Genomic DNA, 21799 nt, shown 5'->3' with positions numbered 1-21799 from the left:
TAAGTGGTCTCCTTTCCCTTTTGGACATCAAAGTAGGAAAAATGATACTGGTATTTCTGGACCAATAGACAAAAGAAGCCCCTGGGCTTTGAAACAGGAAGTGAACTTTCATGTCAGAGTACCTAAGACAATGTTGTCACACAACTGTGCCAACAAGCAGAAACACCCTGGTGACATTGTGGCAATGACCAAAAAGAGGCACCAAAATACAGAAAAAACAAATACCAGTGTGTCAAAAGAAAGAACAGGCATAGAGCAGCCAAAGCAGCACTTAGCCCTAAAGACTAGTGCTATCTCCCACTACAGCAGACACTGAAGTAATGATACAATGGTGTCAAAAATCTATAAAACCATACTGGAACTGACTAGATGATAAGGCTACTAGGAAGAAAAAAATACCCAACAAAGTGTGGTTAGGATCTGCTGAAACAAGGGCTCCCAAGGTTCAGGCTTGTGCTGAAAGCTATTTTATTCTGGTAAAGAAGAAATTGAAAGGTCAAGGACAGCACATATACTCTGCTGCAGATGGCACATAACAGCCACAAGAGGCCGGCCTGGCTTGCACTCTTCCCGGCTACGGCTGCCCTGAACAGAGAGGTATATGCAATGTAGTTATAGCTGTGTGAGAATCCAGGAATGGATATTAAAGGAACATGGTGGGTGAGGTAATATCTTATAATGAACCAACTTATCTGTGTGAGAGAGAGAGAGAAGCTTTCAAGCCACAACTGAAGAAGAGCTCCGTGTGGCTTGAGAGCTTGTCCTAGAAGTTGATCCAATAAATTAACCCACCTTGTCTCTGAGTAAGGCCAGGGAAGCTCTGCCAGTCTCGCACTAAGGGGTTAAGACTCAAGTGTGAGAATTCTGTACAGACAGGATCTTTAGCGAAAACTCGTAACTTTCACGTATGCTTACTAACAGCATATAAAAGGGCTTCAAGCCAAGGACTGCCACGATCACCAGTATGAGTTTCTTCAAATACCTGTATTGGTCGACTTTTTGTTGAAAGGCAGAGTATATTGATTTCAGCGGGGATATCTGTTTAAAAAACTGGCATGTGAGCCGCGAGCTATTCCTGCGCAATTCCAAGCGGAGCTAAACGAGTCAAAGAAACGGCGCGGGGTGCGCGGCGGAAGGCTGCACAGCGCACACGTCATAGGAAAAGGCTCCGTAAATCACTTGTTCGTCTGTCTCTGTCTCTCCTCTAGCTCGCACATCGTTGGGGCAGGGGCCGTGCTGAGATCCGTCGCATGGCACTGAACAGCTCTGATAACACCTCAGCGGGGCTTGAGGTGCCCGCCCGAGCCTCGAGGGGGAGGGACCCAGCCCCGCCGCGGGCACCTCCCCGCTAGTCCCCGGAACACGCTACAGGAGCGGCGCGCCGCACTCCCAGCTCACCCCCTCCCTCCTCCTGCCCCGCCCCCCCGCAGGCGGACGGTTCGGAGCATGCGCTGTGGAGACTATACTGTCCCGAGGCCCTGTTCCATCAAAGAGGCGGGACTCACTTTTTCCCACACTGCACCGCGCTAGCAGCGCGCGCGGCTCTGACCTGACGAGCGTCCTGTTGTTTTTGTCGGTGCCATGGCGGCCGCGCTGCTGGGCCGGGCCCTGGCCGCTCTTCCCAGCGCCCGGCACATTCTCAGGTGAAGACACCGCCCGGGGCTCGCGTCAAAACTTCGGCGTGAGCCAGTTTCCTGGGGCTCCTGGTCCTCCCAGCGCATCTGTCTGCATCCCGCCCCAGCCACCCTCCCCGTCCCCTCACTCCGCCTTCCCCCTGCCGGCAGCGCCCCTGGGTGCCCCCAGCGCAACGTCCCATCCCCTCCTGCGGCAGCCTTCGGGCACCCTCCGCGCATCGTCCCCTCCCCGGCCGCAGCACCCTCCGGGCACTCTCCGCGCATCGTTCCCTTCTTCCGTTCTCCCCAGTGGCCCTCTTTGCTCATAGGCGGGAGCGTGTCCTGGCGGGGTGGGGGGGTGATAGAAGCTTTCAGCATGTTGGAAGTGGCAGACCCAAGCCTGGTTACGGATGCGGAGTTGTTTCTGGAGCAGCTCCTGTGCATTTGGGCCGGGAATATGATGGGCTGTAAATGTTGGTTGTGGGCTTATTCTGGAGTCTGGTAATACTGCTTACATTTGGATTCTAAACTAACGGTCACGGTATTTATTTTGAAGTGTAATTTACAACTGAGTTTACATATTGATGTATTTTTAATGTCTGATAACTCCGTGTGTTAAAGATGCAGTACTACATACTCAGTGGAGAAGTGGTTTTCAAAACAGATCAGTTCAGATAATCCTCCAAAGCGACCCTTAACAGCCTACTTTCGTTTTCTAAAAGATCAGCAGCCCATTTTTAGAAAACAAAACCCAGGTAAGGAACTCTAAAGAAATTTAGCATTAGAATAAATGTTGTTTTTGTTTCATAAACTGCTTAGAAATATAAACAAAATCATTTTATTTTAGTATGAATTTAAGATGTGTTAGCAGCTCTGTTTATAGAACCCAGTTTTATTTCAGATGTGTGTGCACTTTTTCCTTTGATTAAAAAATTAGATGAGTATTTGAGTCAAACTAAATATTATATGAGTAAGTAAACTTTAAAAGAACATAGTAAAGTGATAAAATCCAGTAAAATTAAATATCAGGATTGAATGTTAGATACACATACTGCCCGTACTTTATATTAGCTCTAAAAAACTTTGAATTTTAATTCATTCAGAGTAGAATAAATATTTGTTTTATGAACAAGGTACTTAATATGAGAACTTCAAAAAGAACCCCATTACATATTTGCGTTGTAATGATTAGCATTCTTCCACTGCATGTGAATATTTCTTTTCATGCATATGAAAAAGATAATTTTTGATTATGTACTAATACCCAGTACAAGCTTTTATCCTGATGCTTTATCTGGTAATTTGCTGGGCTTTGAAAATGGTGAGTCTGTCCATAACCTAAATTGGGAAAGGGCAAATATTTTTAAGAGTGGGTGTCTTTCCCTTGAATATTTTTAGTTGTTTGAAAGTATGTGTATGTTAAAGCTTTCTTTCCTATTCATAGCCAACAAGAGCTGCAAAATTTAATATTGTTCTGATATGGAAAAATTCATTTGGGAATGAGGAAACTTGGTCTGATTGAGGATTACTGTATGTAGAAATGATTATTTTAAAGTATTGAAACTAAATTATGATTTATGATCATCTTGGACAAGTTTTGAGGTAACTCACTTTAAACAATAAACAGTTGAGAATTCTTAAGTCATTTGGCTGTAGAGGGGTTATAATCAGAAAGTTCTCCTATTAAAATATGCTTGAAGATCTTGTCCAGTTACCTACCCAGATCCCAGTGCATGAGCTCTTCCTGTGACGTAGGCTTTGTCTACACTACCAAGTTTTGTCACCGAAAACTGCCTTGGACACCACCCTGAAACTAACTGGCAGTAAAGGCAGATCACAAAGCACCAGTGTTATGCATTCCTGGCATGAAATATTAAGATGTGCTAACACATTCAATGCTAACTTAAGCTATGCATGATAGGAAGATGTAGACATATAGAGAGGACAATAATCTAGCCTAAAGGTGACATATGAATAACTATAGCAAACTATTCATCTGGGAAAAAAACACTGTTGCACTTGTCTCATTGGGCCAATATAGAAGTGTGTTTCAGACCACAAGTGCTGCCAGAGCATCCATGAGCCATCCAGAATCTATAAAAATCCCTAAATTGTAAATCTATGCTATAAACAGCACCATGTGACCCTCCCCTTTCAGAACTGCAGGGAACAAAGAACAAATTGGAATGTTCCTGCTCTGCCCTGCACTAGGAACACAGCAGCCCCTGCTTTGACATTCCTCAGCACAGAGCTCACAGAGTTACTCATGATGCCACTCCCCGCAACTGAGGAGGCTGTGGGAGAACATGGAGGGAATCCTCCCAAGATGCGCAGCAATCAGCTCTGCCATCTCACAACACTGCACTGTAGGATACATATCCACAGTACATTGCTCATACTGTCGATGATGGCGCCCACAATGTGGACGTTATCTGTCAACAGAAGAAGCAAGTGTGAACACCCTTTCGCGATTTTTGTTTTGTCGACCTTTGGATGTCAACATAAGTTTTGTCAACAAAACTTGGTAGTGTAGACAAAACCTTAGTCTACAAATTAGTATATTCCATCCTAGGGCACAAAAAGTTGTTTGTAGACCTGATAAAGTATTAGTCTTCCTCATCTTGATAAAGTTACCCTTCTTTTCTCCTAAAATCTAATAGTCCATGGCAAAATGTGGCATTGTTGAGTGGAGTGTGAAAGGAGAGGCTGACCCATGTATTCTAGGTCTGTCTTGTCTTCCTATACTTTTGAGCCTGAATTACTTACTGAATGCTTAGGTTCAGTCAGGTCAATAATGGAAAAGCAGAACTGGCATTTTTGGAAAGTGTGTTGAGGCGGAGGAATTGAGCCTGTGCCCTTTCCCTCACTAGGATGTGTAAAGAAACCCTTGAAGGATTTTTATCAACAAAAATCTTAACTGCTTCTATTTTACAAGTTCAAGTCTTGTTTGACCTGAAAAAACTTTCTGATTGAAGAATTTGTGAAATGATATTACAGAAGTAAGGAGTGAAAGCTAATTGAGAAGGGAAGGGCATTTAAGGCAGAGTCTCTAAACCATTGTTTAGGGGAAATTGGGGATTGTTAATGCTTATTTAATTTCAATGATTAACATTTTAGATGAAGTACCTGCCATTTGAAGATTCAACACCACTTCCCATTCAGTTAAGGTGTAAAACTGAACCTGTACTGGTCTATTCCAGCAGGTCCTCTGGCAAAACAAGGGAAGTTGAGACTTGAGTTTTCTGGTATTTCTAAGTAAAAAACACAAACAAACAGAGACTTAAAAAAAAAAAACTTTCAGGTTGTATATGCAGTGTAAAGAAGAAAAAAGAAACATAAGCCCAACTGCTAAAAAAATTCTGTGTAGGTCACACACAAAAATGCCTGTTTCTGAAATAGTGACATTTAATCTTTCTGTCAGAAATAAAAGAAAAGCTATTTTATTCACCTGGTGTTCACAGTTTCTCGTACTGGCATATTAGGACAGGTTTTATAGAAAAAGAATATGTCTGTGGCAGAAAAATACCAGTAGCAAATTCTTTCCTGGGGAAATTGAAAAACATTTTAAACATTAAAACAGGTTCAATTTTCTTACTCTCTTCCTTGTAAACTAAGAAGTTAAAAATTTCTTGTGTTTCACAGATGTGAGCATTTTGGAGATAGCAAAAAAAATTGCATATGCTTGGAAAGAGCTACCAGTGTCAGAGAAACAAGTAAGCTTGATTTTTTTTCTTTTGTTTTATGCTCTTTCAGTTGCATATTGAGTCTTATTTTTATGTTGGCTGGGTTTGGTGTGTCTTATCAAAGGAAATGTTGTTGAAAAGGTTGTAGCATGGCAACTTATAGTATCTGGAGTTCTCAGGTTTTTGGGACCACCCCATCACTCAGGTTTTAGACCTGGGTATGGGACAAATGGTATTGCAGAAATTGATCTCTCCTACTAACAATGAACAAGGATAAAGTATGTACTGATTCTTTTAGAACTGTTGCCTTAAACATTTGATCATGAAGTGGTGTTGACTGATTTGCAGTCCTTAGCAAATGATTCAACTTCTTTCATAATGAGAATTTCCAGAGGTCAGTACTTTGGACAGTTGCTCATCCTCCCTGAGAGAAGTGTCATGGGATTCTACAAGATTCTGTTTTACTCCCCATTGATCATCACAATAACTACATATATTAATTGGTTAGGAAGGAAATACATGCCATTGTGTTTTTTAGTGTGTTAAGCAAAAGCTCTGTTTTTTTTCCCTCATCTGATCTTCTTGGGACAAATTACTTGGTATCTCCATGAGAGCTGGCTGAGATTCAATCCAGAGGAGACTGAAATAGTACTTGTAGGTTGTTAAGCAATTGGAAGGATTGGCAAAGGCTATAGTGACACCCCTGAGGGTGCATGGTGCTGTTTGTAGCATAGATTTACAATTTAGGGATTTTTATAGATCCTAGATGGCTCATGGATGCTCAGGTAGCAATTGTGCTCTGAAACACTCTTCTATATTGGCCTGATGAGACAAGTGGAATGGTGTTTTTTTCCCAGATGAATAATTTGCTACAGTTATTCATATCTGTTACCTTTAGGCTAGACTATTGTCCTCTCTATATGTCTACATCTTCCTACCATCCATAACTTAAGTTAGTATTGAATGTGTTAGCACATCTTAATATTTCATACCAGGAATGCATAACACCAGTGCTCTGTGATCGTCATTAACTGCCAGTTAGTCTCAGGGTGAAGTCCAAGGTGTTGGTTTTAAGATATAAAATTCTAAATGGTTTGGAATCTGATTAACTTGAAATTTGTCTGTCACTGTTTGATATCTAGAGGTGTGGGAGTGGGCTTCTGGTGGGCATTTTCTAAGAAAGGGACTTCAAATCTGGAACTCTTTGTGCTTCCACAAGAAGCCTGGCTTTAACTTTTGGGGCCTGCTGTTAATGCACTTTTTTTTCCCTTTGGGTGTTCGTGGAAGAAGCAAGCTGAAGTATTTAAGATGTTTAGATTTGTGATGGTTGTATTGGGGGGGGAAAAACTATTACAAATATTTTAATTGTATAGTATAAATCTATGTGCTTTGTAATAGATAAGTGAAATAAACTGCATAAATCTTGTTTCTCAGATATAGCACCTAAACTTGATGTATTATAGAAAATAGCTATTCAGAGGGGTCCCACATGATTATACTAACCTATATACTTCCTGTTTCTCTTGGTCTCCTGTCTTTGTGCTGTTATGGTAAATGAGACTCACATTTTGTGAGAGATCACATAGTACAGTCTTTCCTCCTGATGAGATTATGATCCTGGAGTTTAGGCTCTAATCTGTTGAAAGTAATTTCTCTAAAGGTACTATCTGTGTGAGATTTTTCACTTCTGGGTCTTAACTTCTTAGTGCAAGACTGGGAAACTTGTGCGTTACATCTCCTTTTGATCCTTCAGGGCAGCAATAGAGAGGTAGCGTATGAGCTAGGGTCCCCGATGCAATTGCTACCCACTGCAGAATATAAATGCTGCCCTTGGAACATTCCAAGCCAGTTCCTTCTTGACTACAGTTATCAAAGGAACTCCCTGTTGGAGGCAGCACCTGACTGTCCATTGCTCCAGTTCTAGCCTGGTTTCCAGTGACATATCAGGTATTTATCTTCATATTTCCTCTCTGCTTTCCTGTCAAATCTGCTCTGTTAGCTATATTTTTGAGGCCTTTGCTTTGGATACTTTGGTGACTCAGCACTTTGGCACTTGCTTTGGAGCTTGAGTGCAATTAGTTTCTGGTACTCTGCACTACTTCGGCACTCCAGCACTAGTCATCTTGGCCCTAGCATCCTTGCTGTGTTGCTAAGATGGGTTCTAAGGACAAATTTTTTGGTGGCCTCAGAGTGCCATATTTTTTTCCCTAAAATACTTGATTAGCTTTAGGGAAAACAAATAAATATGCACATATACATGTCCAAATCATTGTAATTTATTGATTGCTAGCTAGTAAGTCTATTGTGAAAAGTGATAGTAACAAACATACAAGTATCATTTTTCACGGCAGACTTACTCAGCCCTGGCAAGCCTTGGGATAAAGTAAGCCTTGGTTGGGGGGGGGATGTCAGGGCAATGGGGTGTGTGGGTAGGTGGCTGGGGGAGGCAGCGGGAGGCTGGAATCTGAAGCCCTGTGACCAGATCCCAAAGCCCCATGGACGGGGGATGGAGCCTGAAGCTGTGCAGCCGGAGCCCTGGGGCCTCCTGCCGCGCAGCTGGAGCCCTGGGGTGGATCCCGAAGCCCCTCAACCAGAGTCTGCTGCCCCCCCTTCCCAGAGCTGAAGCCCAAAATCTGAGCCACACTACCCCAGGGAACAGGGGCGGCTCTAGGTTTTTGGCCGCCCCAAGCAGTCATGCCCGGGAGGCGCCCCGGAGCCGCAGGAGCAGCGGACCTCCCGCGGGCATGACTGCGGAGGGTCCGCTGGTCGCGCGGCTCGGCTAGACCTCCTGCAGCTGCGGGCGGTTCGCAGGTCCGGCGGCTCCGATTGAGCTGCCGCAGGCATGCCTGCGGGAGGTCCAGCCGAGCCGCGGGACCAGCGAACCGTCCGCAGTCATGCCTGCGGGAGGTCCACTGGAGCCGTCGGCCGAGCGTCCCCTCCGCAGTCATGCCTGCGGCAGGTCCGCTGCTCCCGGGGCTCCGGTGGACCTCCCGCAGGCATGACTGCGGCAGGTGCGCCGGCCCAGCCTGCCGCCCCCCCGGGAAAGGGCCGCCCCAGGCAGGAGCTTGCCCCGCTGGGCTCTGGAGCCAGCCCTGCCAGGGAAGGTGGGGAACTCACTGGCTGCCTGCTCCTCCAGCGTTATTCCTCAGGTGTCTCCAGAGGGCGGCAGTGGCCAACCCCTGCTGGCAGCCCCGCAACCAACACCAAGGCAGTACATCCAAGAGAAACAGGGAGGGATGACTACTTTGCAAGAGGAGGGAATTGGATGGTATTTGGGGGAAATCAGGAGAGTAACTCCTCAGCTGTTCTTGGGCTGGCATGCAGCCAGCTTGATAAGTGACAGAGCTAGTGTACTCTGAGTTGTTACAGCTTCTCTGAAGGCTGGACAGGAGCATTAGGAGGCCCATCACTGGTGTAGTTGCTGCACAAGCACTTAACTAATGGAATCTGACATGGTGGTAGTTAATACATTGGTTAGCTTTTGAATCCAAATGATGGTGTAAATAGTATGTACTGTTGATACAGTTGCTGTGAATGCATAATATGATACATGCAGGGAAGAGGGTCTAAAGAGTAGTTGTATCGAATTACTGTTGTGTCAATCGTGAGGTTACTTCATCCTGAAGACCAACTCTCATGGATTATGTCCCTCCCCCGGGAAAGGAGGGGCAGGACAAAGATATGGGGCTGTTACACGTGGGAGGTGGGGAGCTCATGTTACAATAACTCTTCTTTGCTAGAGATTATATGCATCTCTGCTGCATTGATTATTTCTAGGGACTCTGTGAAGCCTGATGATTCTGTTTACTGCATGGCAGGCCAATATCCGTATCCTGCTATAGCCTGCATCCTTTGGAAGGCTGTTTGATCTTTAGAATGTTTTAAAGCAGTGGTTCTCAACCAGGGGTATTCATAGCCTTCGGGGTACGCAGAGATCTTCCAGTGGGTGTATCAGTTCATCTAGATATTTGCCTACTTGTACAACAGACTACATAAAAAGCATTAGCGAAGTCAGTACAAACTAAAATTTCATACTGACAATGACTTGTTTATACCGCTCTGTACACTGAAATGTAAGTACAATATTTATATTCCAGTTGATTTATTTTATAATTGTATGGTTAAAAATAGAAAATATGCAATTTTTCAATAATAGTGTGCTGTGACACTTGTATTTTTATGTCTGATTTTGTAAGCAAGTAGTTTTTAAGTGAGGTGAAATTTGGGGATATGCAAAACAAATTGGACTCCTGACAGGGGTACAGTTGTCTGGAAAGGTTGAGAGTCACTGTTTTAAAGGTAGAATGTTTAGCTGAAATTGACAGTTATGTTTGCTTTCTTTGGTTGCTTTCATGATTTTTGTGCTTATAGACATATGAAGCAGCTGCAAAGGTAGACAGGCAAGCATACAAAGAAGAACTGGCCAAATACAAAGCACAGTTAAGTCCAGCCCAGATAGTAGCTTTGAAAGAAGAAAGGAGACAAAAACGTGCAAAAAGAAAAGCAATGAGGAAAAAGAGGGTAAGTACTCAAAATGTGATTTCATTTTCCCTTTTAAGGTAACTTAAATGTATTAATCTGGTTGTTTCAAGTGGTTATTAAACATGGATCATGATTACAATGCAAGGCTAGAAATAATGTTTTAAAGGAATGCTGTCACGTTAAAAATCATACTTAAATCATTACTGATGTTTCCTATAATACCTGGGTTTATTGATTACTTTATTTAATTTGCTTCTCACTATGCTATACTTTTTTCCATTTCACTTAACTGAGACCATGAAAATAGACCAGACAGTTTCACCTTGTGGTGCATGAGAATCAGCACAGTCCTGAAATATTTGGTTGAGTATGCTGCAAAGCCAATTATTAACCCTCATTTGCCACTGCCTGAAACAGTCCCCTCTGCCAAGGTGAAGATGGCAGATAATTTCAGCAAAAAGAACAAGTAACAGTGACTAGGTAGCAAGTGCTCCACTCCAGTTATTTCCCATATGGTCAGTGTCCTGGAAGAGGCCTGTCAGGAGGGAGCAACAACACCAGAGGTCTTCAAGTGCAGGAGGTGTCCTGGAAATAGCTTTCCATGAGGATTCAGTCCACCAGCCCCTGGATTTCTCAGCTCCAGGATGTCATCCAGTTGACTAAGCCTCCCCAAAACCATTGTAGCCACCAACACCTATACTAGATGGAGTAATAAGGTTGGCACTTCACATGTCCTTTGTATCAGAGTAAGAACTCCAGAATTAAGAAATGTAAATATTCTCCTTCCACTCCTTCTGTGATGGGTTCACCCTGGGGTGCCACCTGGAACTTGAGTACCACCGAGCCCCCTAACCCACCAGCCTGGGCTCCCTCTCTCATTGTACTGCTGTGACAAGCTGCAAGGCCCTCCAGCTTACACTTTCACCAGCATTCATACAGGTAAGGGACTCACCAGCTGCAGTTACACGCAGGCTTTCTAACCATCAGCTTCCCAGCCTGGGACCCCAGAGCAGTACCATCCTGCTCTGGTCAAATCTGGCCAGTATATGGGTTTAATATGCGGTCCACCTCTCCCTCAATGTGAAGAGAACTATGCACACTTGTGGTAGCCAAGCAGAGATATTCCCCAAGCACTCCAGTCAAAGCTCATTGATTTAGATTAAAATAAAAAGTTTATTAACTACAAATGGTTATTAGATTTTAAGTGATTATAAGGGATAGCAACAGATAAATCAGATTACCTAGCAAATAAATAAAAAACGGACACTAAGCTTAATATACTAGATAGGTTGGATATGAATTAGCAGATTATCACCCTAAGAGATGATACAAGCAGGCTGCAGATCCTTAAGGGGCAAGATGCACTTGCTTTACAGCTTGGAATCTCCAGGTGTTTCATACACAGGCTAGAAATTCCTTTAGTCCAGCACTTCCCCCAGTTCAGTCTTTGTTCCTCGGGTATTTCCGGGAGTCTTCTTGTGTGGGGAGTGAACAACCACAGATGATGTTACTCCCTGCCTTATATAGCTTTAGCATATGGTGGGATCCCTTTGTTTCAAAACTTGGTTCCCAGACCAGTTTGTGGAAAAATACTGACATCCCAAGATGGAATCCAGAATCATGTGACCCGGTTACATGTCCTTGTAGAGTCATAGCAGCCATTACTTATAGCAGTGGTCCCCAACCTTTTTGTGGCCGATAGCACATTCATGTTTTCAGAAGAGTATGGCGGGCGCCAACAATTTTTCAACACTTATTTTGTATTTGTACATTAAATAATACAAAAAACATCATATTTAATATTACATAATATATGAATCCAGAGAGGAGAGAGAAGCCGGAGAGAAGCCACGAGGACAGAGAACACTGGTGCCCGCAGCCCCAGAGTTCTCTGTCCCTGGCAGGCACGGGGCTGTGGCTTCTCTCTGGCTTAAGCCGCGGCCCTGCACCTGCTAGGGACCGAGAACACTGGAGCCCACAGCCTGCAGCCCTGGAATTCTCTGTCCCCAGCAGGCGCGGGGCCACGGCTTCTCTTCCCTGCTGGGCACTAGGCGGGCCCCGCGCCTGCTGGGAACAGAGAACACCACGCTCACAGCCTGAGTTCTATGTCCCTGTCAGGTGCGGGGCTGCGGCTTCTCTCCCCTGCTGGGCACTAGGTGGGTGCACATAAATGCCCTGGTGGGCGCCATGGTGCCCACGGGCACCATGTTGGGGACCACTGACTTATGGGCTCTTAGGGGTGTTCTCAGAAAGGCTCACCAGGTGGGAGATAAGCTTCTTCGAGGGCCTGTTGTTTTCTCTAATGGCTTATTGCCCTGAATAGGCCCTTCCCAATCAGCTATCTAGACTGAAAGCTTCTTGTCTAGTGGGCATCACCCAGATGGAGCTACATTTGAAATACAGATACATAGTCAATATTCATAACTTCAGATACAAAAAGATACATGCAAATAGGATAATCATATTCAGCAAATCATAACTTTTCCAATGACACCTCACATGACTTATCTTGCATAAAATATATTATAATTATATCATATAATAATATTACTATGAAGAATATGGGGTGCAGTGTCACACATTCATCTCCCCTGAAGAAGAGTAACTTTTGGATTTAAAACTATAGGTAATGGAAGAAACAACTTAGGAAAAGTTCTTTAAAGCAGACTGTTTTGATCTAATGCTTTGCAATGTAGCTACCTCTCAATATGAGTCCAGAGCCTGTCCAATGAGTGCAGGAAAATCCTGATCAGGGGTAAAGTGAAACTACAAAACAGCTTCTCCATTGTCCTAAAGGAGCTGTCTATCTTCCTCTAATCAATGCTTGAAAATATCATAAAATCACAATTGGCACAATCCAACAAATGGACGTTTCCAGGCAAGGCCAGAAATTTTATGCTCTGTTTAGTATCAAAGGCAAATAGTTAACCTGCCTAAGATAAATTTGGCAGGAACCTTACTAATAAATTAACCACTAGATTTTTGTTCAAGGAGTCCACTGATAGCGAAATAAAAATGACCCTTAGGAGAAACTGAGATGTTTAGTGCAGTTCTCCACATTTTGGTTCATGTAGCTAGTCATGATCCCTTCCTCCAATGGGCTCAAATCTAGCCTATTGTCTCAATCTGGGTTAAAGTATGAGTTTGGTTCACAAGTGAAGAGTAGTTGGTGTTTACTGTAAACCTTAATGGTCTCTTGTCCACAGTGTAATGCAATTTTGCATAAGAAATTGATCTTTTTGTAAAATGCTTCTTTTTTTAGTAAGTGTAAAATGGTCAATAAAAATCTAATGGTATAATCAGCTTTGCTAAAATGAATTGAAACAAATTATAAATATATATAATCAGTGGGTTGACTCATTCACAGAAAAATAACTTCTGCCTTCTTACAATCTTTTAGGAATTAACAGTGCTTGGAAAGCCTAAAAGACCTCGTACTGGCTTTAACATTTTCATGTCTGAACACTTCCAAGAAGCTAAGGGAATTTCAGTTCAGGTAAACAAGACAAAATTGGTTAACTTTAGATTTCTTCATTGGTAAAATGACTATCTTCCAAAATTTGTTGCATTCAGAAAATTTGCTTCTCTTACGGGTAACAATTCAAACAGTTCAGTATTTCTGGATCTTCCTTTGCTAGGCAAAAGTGTGAATTTTTAGGGCATGGTTGAACGCTTGCTGCTAATTGCTTGCTATTCAAACTGAGCCACTCGATGGATACATGGACTTAATATATCAGAAAGTCTTGCAGTATTGTACACTCTGAAGACTTACTCCCTCTGATTCAATACCTGGAAAATTCCATTTTTCCCTGCTTCTTTCTTAGATCTAAACACAGGGTTGCATCACTTTAATGAAGACCTTGTCTGCACAAGAAATGTGCACCAATTTAACTTCAGGTGTGAATTTAAACTGATTGGAGTAAGTCAGTAAAAACCCTTGTGTGGACATGACAACTTTGGTTTAAGCGTAGTTTATTTTTGGATTAGCTTCAGCCTGTTCCAAATTGACTTAAACTATAAATAAGCCATACAAAAGGTTGCCCCAGTTTAACCAAATCAGCACTTGTCTATACAGTAGGGTAATACATTCTACTGGGTGTGATTTCTAAAGCATGCTAATGTGTTGATTGATCTATGTAGATCCTGCTAGTGTACCATAAAAGGTTCCCTAGTACACTTTAACGTACATGTTTCAAACAGCACTACGTGAAAGCACACCAGCAGGGTCTACAAATGCAAAGCATAATTTAAATAGATTCAAATCATGATAAAGTTCATTTGACTGGATTGAAAACTATATTTAATCCATGCTTAGTATCAAGGCCACTAATTTCCCAGCTGAGTGGAAGGAACTCTTTGATATCCTGCAGTTACGTTTGATTATATGGAGAGGGTCAACGAGTGATGCAAGGCATTTCTCTCTGAGGTGATCCATTCATATAATCAACCAGCTTATTTCCCTAGAACTAAGATGATTAGGAATAGCAAGTGTTAACTGTATGTCTCATGAAGGTATAGGTCAGTGGCGCTCAACCTTTCCAGACTACTGTATCCCTTTCAGGAGTCTGATTTGTCTTGCGAACCCCCAAGTTTCACCTCACTTAAAAACTAACTAGATGGACAACAACAGAAATATATAGATGATCCCCTTGGCAGACTACCCATAAGTCTGCCCATTTACGCTTGAACTTCTTAGTTAATTGGTTTTTGTTTCACTTTTGCATTGGAGCAGCCTTTTAGTGATGGGAAAGTATCCACCTCCCAAAAAGTCAGACTATCACTTATGAGTGGTGTATTCATTCCACCTTGTTTAGTCTCCTCTTCTTGCTCTCTGCTTACCTTCCTTGTACCCTCAATTCTCCATCTGTTTTCTAACATCTGCCTACCTTCCAATTCAGCAAACACCTTAATCTTCTATCCTTACTTTCCCCCATAACCAATTTTATTCCTAGCTAGCTTCCTCATATTTAGCCCTTCTCTTCTGTCTTTCTTCCCATGTTTGCTCCCCCTGGCTCTAGTCACCTTTCTGTGACGTTCAGGGTGCCCATGAGCAAGTCAACTCACCTCTATTTCTCCATCTATAAAAAGGTCAAGATTACCAGTCCCAGTTTACCTATTTCATGAAGACTTTGACAGTATTTATAAAGTTCAAATACTATTTACAAACAGAGTGAAATAATCAAGATGTCTAATTTGTAAAGTACATGCAGATAGTACTTCAGAGATTTTGGTCGTTTTCGTGTTGATGCTTGTTCATTAAACACAGTGTGTGCTGGTATTCTGTACTGGTACATACTGTCCCATCTCAAGCAGTGCACAACTTTCCATTTTAAGAGCACGAAGAATGGTGTTTTTTACTGGAATCAAAGGTATTTAGCTGTCAACTAATTTTGCTTTAGGAGGACTTTAGTCCCTTTTAGCTTATACCCTTGAGAATCTCATGATCCAAATTTTTTACATGAGTTTGAGAGAGAGTTTGTATTTTGTAGGCAAAGATGAAGAATTTATTTGAAGAATGGCAAGATCTATCCAGTTCTCAAAAGCAGGTATGTGTCTAGCTTTTGGTGAGGCTCCAGTCCAGCTAAGTGTTCTCCAACTACAGAATGACAGTTTAGTCATTCTGACTCCAGGACACTCTTGTAAACTCTAGTTACACCAACCTTTTATTATAATTAAAGTGAATTTTTTATTAAAGGATTTTATTTTAATTTTTTTTATAAATTTTTGAAACCAATTACACTTCAAGCTGAAATGTCTCATATTGATTCTTAATACAACAGTGACCACTTTTTTAAAAATACAGATAACATTTCATTAAGCAGTGGAATGGGTGGGTGGTGTTGGGGAGGAATATTGATTCCTGAATATGAAAGGAAAAAACAGTTAAATTTTTTCAAATTAACTTCTTGCTTTCATAAATGAAATTAGATCTTTTTAAAAACTTCAAACTAGTAATGGATTTGGTTCTCATGGGGAATGAGTTATTTTGATATGTTTAATAGAAATTTTAATAACACTGTTACATGCATGAGAAAAATCTTTCTTCATGTGATTTTTTTGCTGTCTTTAACAGTGCACTGAGGTATGATGCTCCAGATGAGTGTATGAGTATATTTGAAGCATTGCACATTAAAATAGTATAAAAACTAGGGCTGTTGATTAATTGCAGTTAACTCACGTGATTAAGTAAAAAAAATATTAATCGCAATTAAAACAAATGAATTGTGATTAATCGCAGTGTTAATTGCACTGTTAAACAATGGAATACCAGTTGACATTTATTAAATATTTTGTTTGTTTTTTCTACATTTTCATATATATTGTATTCTGTGTTGTAATTGAAATCAGAGTGTATAATTTTTTATTACTAATATTTGCACTGTAAAACTGATACAAAAAATAGTATTTTTCAGTTCACCTCGGACAAATAGTGTAGTGCAATTTCTGTTGTGGAAGTGCTACTTACAAATTTAGATTTTTGTTGTTTTACATATCTGCACTCAATAATAAAACAGTGTAAAACTTTAGAGCCTACAAGTCCACTCAGTCCTACTTCTTTTTCAACCAATCGCTAAGACAAACAAGTTTGTTTACATTTACAAGAGATAGTGCTGTCCTCTTCTTACTTACAATGTCACCAGAAAGTGAGAACAGGCCATTCGCATGGCACTTTTGTAGCCGGCATTGCAAGGTATTTACATGCCAGATATTCCAAATATTCGTATGCCCCTATATGCTTCGGCCACCATTCCAGAGGACATGCTTCCATGCTGATGATGCTCGTTTAAAAAAAATGTGTTAATTAAATTTATGACTGAACTCCTTGGGGAGAATAGTATGTCCCCTGCTGTGTTTTACCCACATTCTGCCATATACTTCATGTTATTGCAGTCTCAGATGATGACCCAGCATATGTTGTTCATTTTAAGAACACTTTCACTGCAGATTTCAGAAAATGCAAAGAAGATACCAATGTGAGATTTCGAAAGATAGCCATGGCACTCGATCCCAGGTTAAAAATCCGAAGTGCCTTCCAAAATCTGTGAGGGACGGGGTGTGGAGCATGCTCTCCAAAGTCTTAAAAGAGCAATACTCCGATGCGGAAACTACAGAACCTGAACCACCAAAAAAGAAAATCAATCTTCTGCTGGTGGCATCTGACTCAAATAATGAAAATGAACATGTCGGTCCGTACTGCTTTGGATTGTTATTGAGCAGAACCCATCTTCAGCATGGACGCATGTCCCCTGGAATGGTGGTTGAAGCATGAAGGGACATGTGAATCTTTAGTGCATCTGGCACATAAATACCTTGCAATGCTAGCTACAAAAGTGCTATGTGAACGGCCTGTTCTCACTTTCAGATGATATGGTAAACAAGCAGGCAGCATTATCTCCTGCAAATGTAAACAAACTTGTTTGAGCAATTGGCTGAACAAAAAGTAGGACTGAGTGGACTTATAGGTGCTAAAGTTTTACATTGTTTCATTTTTGAATGCAGGGTTTTTTACCTACATTTGTAACTTCAACTTTCATGATAAAGAGATAACACAACAGTACTTGTATTAGGTGATTTGAAAAATACTATTTTCTTTTGGTTTTTTACAGTGCAATACTTGTAATCAAAAGCAAATATAAAGCGAGCACTGTACTCTTTGTATTCTGTGTTGTAACTGAAATCAATATATTTGAAAATGTAGAAAACATCCAAAAATATTTAAATAAATAGTATTCTGTTATTGTTTAATAGTGTGAGTAATCATGATTAATTTTTGTAATCACTTGACAGCCCTAATAAAAACCCAATTGGCCCTTCTTAATCTTGACTTACTTTTAAATCTGGCATTCCTTGTCCTGAATTTCCTCTGTCCAAATAATGTTTGTTTGAATGTGTAATTGGAGCACGCAACTATTTTATATTTCATATTCTTTCTAGAGAGAGAATCAAATTTGAAATTGGTTGTGCAGAAATATGTTTGGTTTCTCTTTCCAGCTTTAATCCTTATGTACCACAGCTTCATCAAACTTGTACTCCAATGCAAAACCTTAGTGACCTCAGAAATGGTAAGGCAGAATCATTTCCCAAATGCATGGAATGTGACAGTCAGATGTACTGATCTGTTGGCATAATTGATATAAAAGAATATGATCTTACTGTTAAGGTTTTGTGTTAAAGTGCAAATTTGAAGTTGAGGTCATTTATTGCTTTTTGGTATTTGTTGGAAACAAAAGCCTTATGGAGTGTTGGAGTATATTATCATATCAATAGTTGAATGGAGAGAAATGCACAAGTCTTTCTACTTAACTTTTTATTTCCATTCTTCTAAAGTTTTGGATGGATGGAATTTGTCCTGCTGTAACCTTAACTGCCCCTAAACATAGTATTTCTTAGCTAATATTTACTTAGCAATGGGGAAAAGGGAGAATTAAAGATTTTTATCTGAGGGTCTAATGTGTCTGTGCAAATAGGTAACACACTTCTAATGTGCTCATAAGAAGACTTCATGCAAACAGAGTATATTATATTGTAAGCTCAAGATGGGGACTTGTCTGTCTGAGTGTAAAGCACCATGCTATACAAATAGTTTTTCTAACATTTAAAATTGAAAAGGCAGTTTCCTCATTGAAGTATTGTCTGAAATCTCAACATTGTTTCACTGCTCATGAGTTTAGTAGAACATACAGCTAATGCTTTATTTGGTTTAGCTGAAATTGCTTAAAACATTCCAGAAGAGTAAATTTGTAAATTTTAAATATGCAATTGCCTGAATATTCTACCTCAACATATAAGGCACTAGGATGGAGGGAAAATTGAATGTGTAGGGGGCCTGAAGGTCTCAAGAAGCAGAAGAAATGACAGCTCTTAGGAAAGTGAAGGTAGAGGTTACTGAGGAATTTGAAGTAGACTTTCTTATGTCATTTAAAGAGATAAATAACTTACTATGCAGCAACTTATTAGTGCTTTCATTTGTAAGTGAATTTGCTTCTAAGAAACAGATGCTTCAAATTCTTGTGAAGCATTGGGAAGGGGAAAATGCCATGAGATTTGCCAGAATTTCCATTTACAGCAACAGCTGGAATTTTACCTAAGGAAATATTGAAACATTTTAAATTATTTCTCAGACATATCTACAGCTTGCTGAAGATGACAAGGTTCGGTATGAAAATGAAATGAAGTCATGGGAGGAGCAAATGGTTGATGTTGGACGTGAAGATCTGATACGTTACAAAATCAGAAGACTCAAAAAATCAAGAGTTGCAACAGAGAAGAAAACCGTAAAAAAGGTTGTTTCAAAAAAGAGGGTTAAAACTGTAAAGAAGATTCAAAGAACTAAAGATTCTTCATCACCAGAAGTTATAGGAAAATTAAAGACAAAACGTTCTGAAGAATAAAGCTGGTAAATGTTTTATATTTAATTACTTGATTGCCATGACTTTATTCTGCTTGTAAGTGTTAATGCACTTAGCACTAGCACTGAATTTTTGAAAAAATAAGATGGTTTATATAAGATATTTAAGAAAAAATTGGGTAAGAGAGATTTGAATATCTCTCTCAGAATTATCCAGAGAAATGATCTCTGCAGGTGTAACATAGTCTGTATAAACCTAATCAACATTAATCAAGCTGTGAATACTTTTGATACTGACTGATTGTGATGGGAAGAGCATTCTTGGGCCCACAATAATGCAGACAAGTATTAGTTTTTGTAATTTATACGATATTTTAATGAAAGCAACCATAATCTGTGATATCTTCTAGATGTTGTAACTAATTGGGAGGTGAAACCTGAATTTACAACAGAGGTATGTTCTGTTTCCTCCCTAGTGTTAATAGCGCATGCATTAGCTGGAAATAAGTGTCTGAGTGTGTATTTTTTGCTAATTTCAGTTCCTCTCACAACAAATGTAAACTTCAGAATTATGTACACATTTAGTTGTTACTTGCATCCATATTCATCTGTGTGCCACTTTGTATGTATCACACATCTATGCATACATTTAAGTTGAATAGAATAAAAAAATCACTGAGTTTTGTACAAAATATTTTCCCTTGAGTTTTATGCCATTATTTCAAAAATCTGCAAAACACCATTTTATCATTGTCAGTTTTGGGGTAGTTTCCAAGAGAAGCAATATACACTTTAAAAAAAAAGTTATCAGCTGTTACAAAACAATGGTTTCAGATTTAGGAATAAAATTGGGCTATGTCAAGATCTGATTGGTGTTTCTTGGAGCCTTCTCCTCCCCTTGCTGAAGTCGGTGGCAAAACTCCTGGCCTCTAGAGAAGTTACCTTTTAGAAATAATCTCCCATTTCCCAAAAGTTATTCCAAACTTGCATGTTAAATAACTTACAGTAATTGCAACTAACTGAAAGCAATTCCAAATAACTTTGTATTTGTGGAATTTTCTCCTTGAATGAGGGGAAAAAAGCAAGGAGTCATAGGAAGTTCTGAAGCCTGTAACGTATTGACAGTTAAAGTAACGGACTGACGGCTGAAGCCCGAGGGCTTCAGTTCTGGGTGGTGGGTCTCAGGTTATGGGCTTTCTGCTTTGGGCTTTAGTATTTTGTGCCCCACCACCACCACCCTGGGCCACAGGGCTTGGGTGGCTTCAGGCTTCGATCCCCTCTCCTGGGGTCATGTAGTAATTTTTGTTATCAAAAGGGGGTCGTGGTGCAATGAAGTTTGAGAATCCTTGCCTCTGACTAATTTTCCATAACAATAGCATGAAGAAACTGATAAAACATTATATGCAGTGAAAACTATTTGATCATTTCTAATGAAATCCTTGAATATATAAATGGCAATATTGAATCAGAGTATGGAGGTTGTAGTACCTTTGTATTTGGCACTGGGTACTAGAATACTATGTCCAGTTCTGGTATCTACAATTCAAAAAGGATGTTGAAAAATCGGAGACAGTTCAGAGAAGAGACATGAGAATGATTAAAGGATTGAGTGATATAAGAATGCCTTACAGTGACAGACTTTGAGCTCAATCTATTTAATATAATCTATTTTACCAAAATGAACATGAAGAAGTGACTTTATTAGTCTGTAAGTATCGACGTGGGAAGCAGAAGCTTGGTAATAGAGGGCTCTTCAGTCCAGTACATTGTATATAATGTTTGTTCCTACTGTTTCTAGCTGCTCAGTTATATTAAGACTGCTAAACTATTATATTGTGTTGATACTACACTTTGATGTATGCAATTGCTGTAGTTAGGACAGGAATGATAGTGGAGGGGAAGAAGGTAGTGGATAATGACCACATTATCTAGCAGTATAGGCCAGGTGCTATAGGAATGAGAAAAACCCCTGCTGAAGTGACCAAGGTATTGTAGTCAGTGTTGGCTTTTGATGTGTCATCATTACGCTTTAGCATTAACACCCTGCAGCAGAGTCTGGCGTATTTTACTCCACTCTTGTCAGCCTTTCTACTCACATTGCTTTGCAACCACAAATGCTATATGTGTACATCTTTAAAAATGAAAGCTGAACTCTCCCAAGAAGGGAGAAGCTATGGTCCAGCCTGGGCTGAGCCTGCCCCACTAGTGGGGTTGCCCTGACTGCCATTGTCAAAATTAAGGCCACTTCTGAATGAGAGCATCCATACAAGTTTAAGGTGCTGTAACATGTGCATTCACTTCACATCTTTATAGTGATACCATGTAGATAAACACTTAAGGGAAACTAAGGAGGGAAAAGCTTCTGTTAATTCATTTAGCTTTAACTGGTTTTCCATGATACCCACACAAATGAGGTGGGGAGGGGGGCTACAGCTATTTAGATGCAATTACCTTTGATGGCAAAGAAGCAGTGTTAGCCACAGAATCAGTATCAGAATTGTCAAACTATGAATAATGATTCATTTAACATGTCAGCATTATAGTTTGTCCTCCATGTTAAGAAAATGTGGTTTAACTGTAAGGTAAATAAAGGCATTAGCTATCCCACTGTAAAAACATAGTGGAGACATAAGGCACTTTAGTTTCTCCAAAAGACACAGTAGATGAGATCT

General features: G+C 40.5%; 1 protein-coding gene and 1 long non-coding RNA gene across 4 annotated transcripts in view; one reads left to right on the top strand and one right to left on the bottom strand.

The window, feature by feature from the left end:
• Positions 1–21799, bottom strand: part of LOC123373588 — a 34567-nt gene that overhangs the window by 11929 nt on the left and 839 nt on the right. For both annotated transcript variants that reach the window (XR_006580770.1, XR_006580769.1), the window contains exon 2: positions 4740–4864. This is a non-coding gene — a long non-coding RNA (uncharacterized LOC123373588). The remainder of the gene's footprint in view (positions 1–4739; positions 4865–21799) is intronic.
• On the top strand, positions 1482–19819 carry TFAM (transcription factor A, mitochondrial). 2 transcript variants are annotated; one of them, XR_006580768.1, is made up of 8 exons: positions 1482–1643; positions 2235–2368; positions 5256–5326; positions 9668–9817; positions 13179–13274; positions 15268–15324; positions 17771–17841; positions 18901–19037. XR_006580768.1 is itself a non-coding variant. In XM_045022584.1 (7 exons), the coding sequence occupies exons 1-7, from the start codon at positions 1582–1584 to the stop codon at positions 19168–19170; spliced, it is 840 nt and encodes a 279-aa protein (XP_044878519.1). In that variant the 5' UTR covers positions 1485–1581; the 3' UTR covers positions 19171–19819. The 2 variants fall into 2 exon arrangements, 1 of the variants encoding a protein (XP_044878519.1); XM_045022584.1 differs by lacking the exon at positions 17771–17841 and having other exon boundaries at positions 1485–1643; positions 18901–19819.

This window comes from Mauremys mutica, chromosome 7 (assembly GCF_020497125.1).
Source record: "Mauremys mutica isolate MM-2020 ecotype Southern chromosome 7, ASM2049712v1, whole genome shotgun sequence".
NCBI lineage: Eukaryota > Metazoa > Chordata > Testudines > Geoemydidae > Mauremys > Mauremys mutica.
Note: the sequence above shows the minus strand (reverse complement) of the source record. Positions and strands in the feature narration are given on the sequence as shown.

Coding starts and splice junctions, on each gene's coding strand:
- TFAM (XM_045022584.1), top strand. CDS start 1,582: ATGGCGGCCGCGCTGCTGGGCCGGGCCCTGGCCGCTCTTCCCAGCGCC. Junction 2,369..5,255: donor TTTTAGAAAACAAAACCCAG/GTAAGGAACTCT, acceptor TGTGTTTCACAG/ATGTGAGCATTTTGGAGATA. Junction 5,327..9,667: donor TACCAGTGTCAGAGAAACAA/GTAAGCTTGATT, acceptor TTGTGCTTATAG/ACATATGAAGCAGCTGCAAA.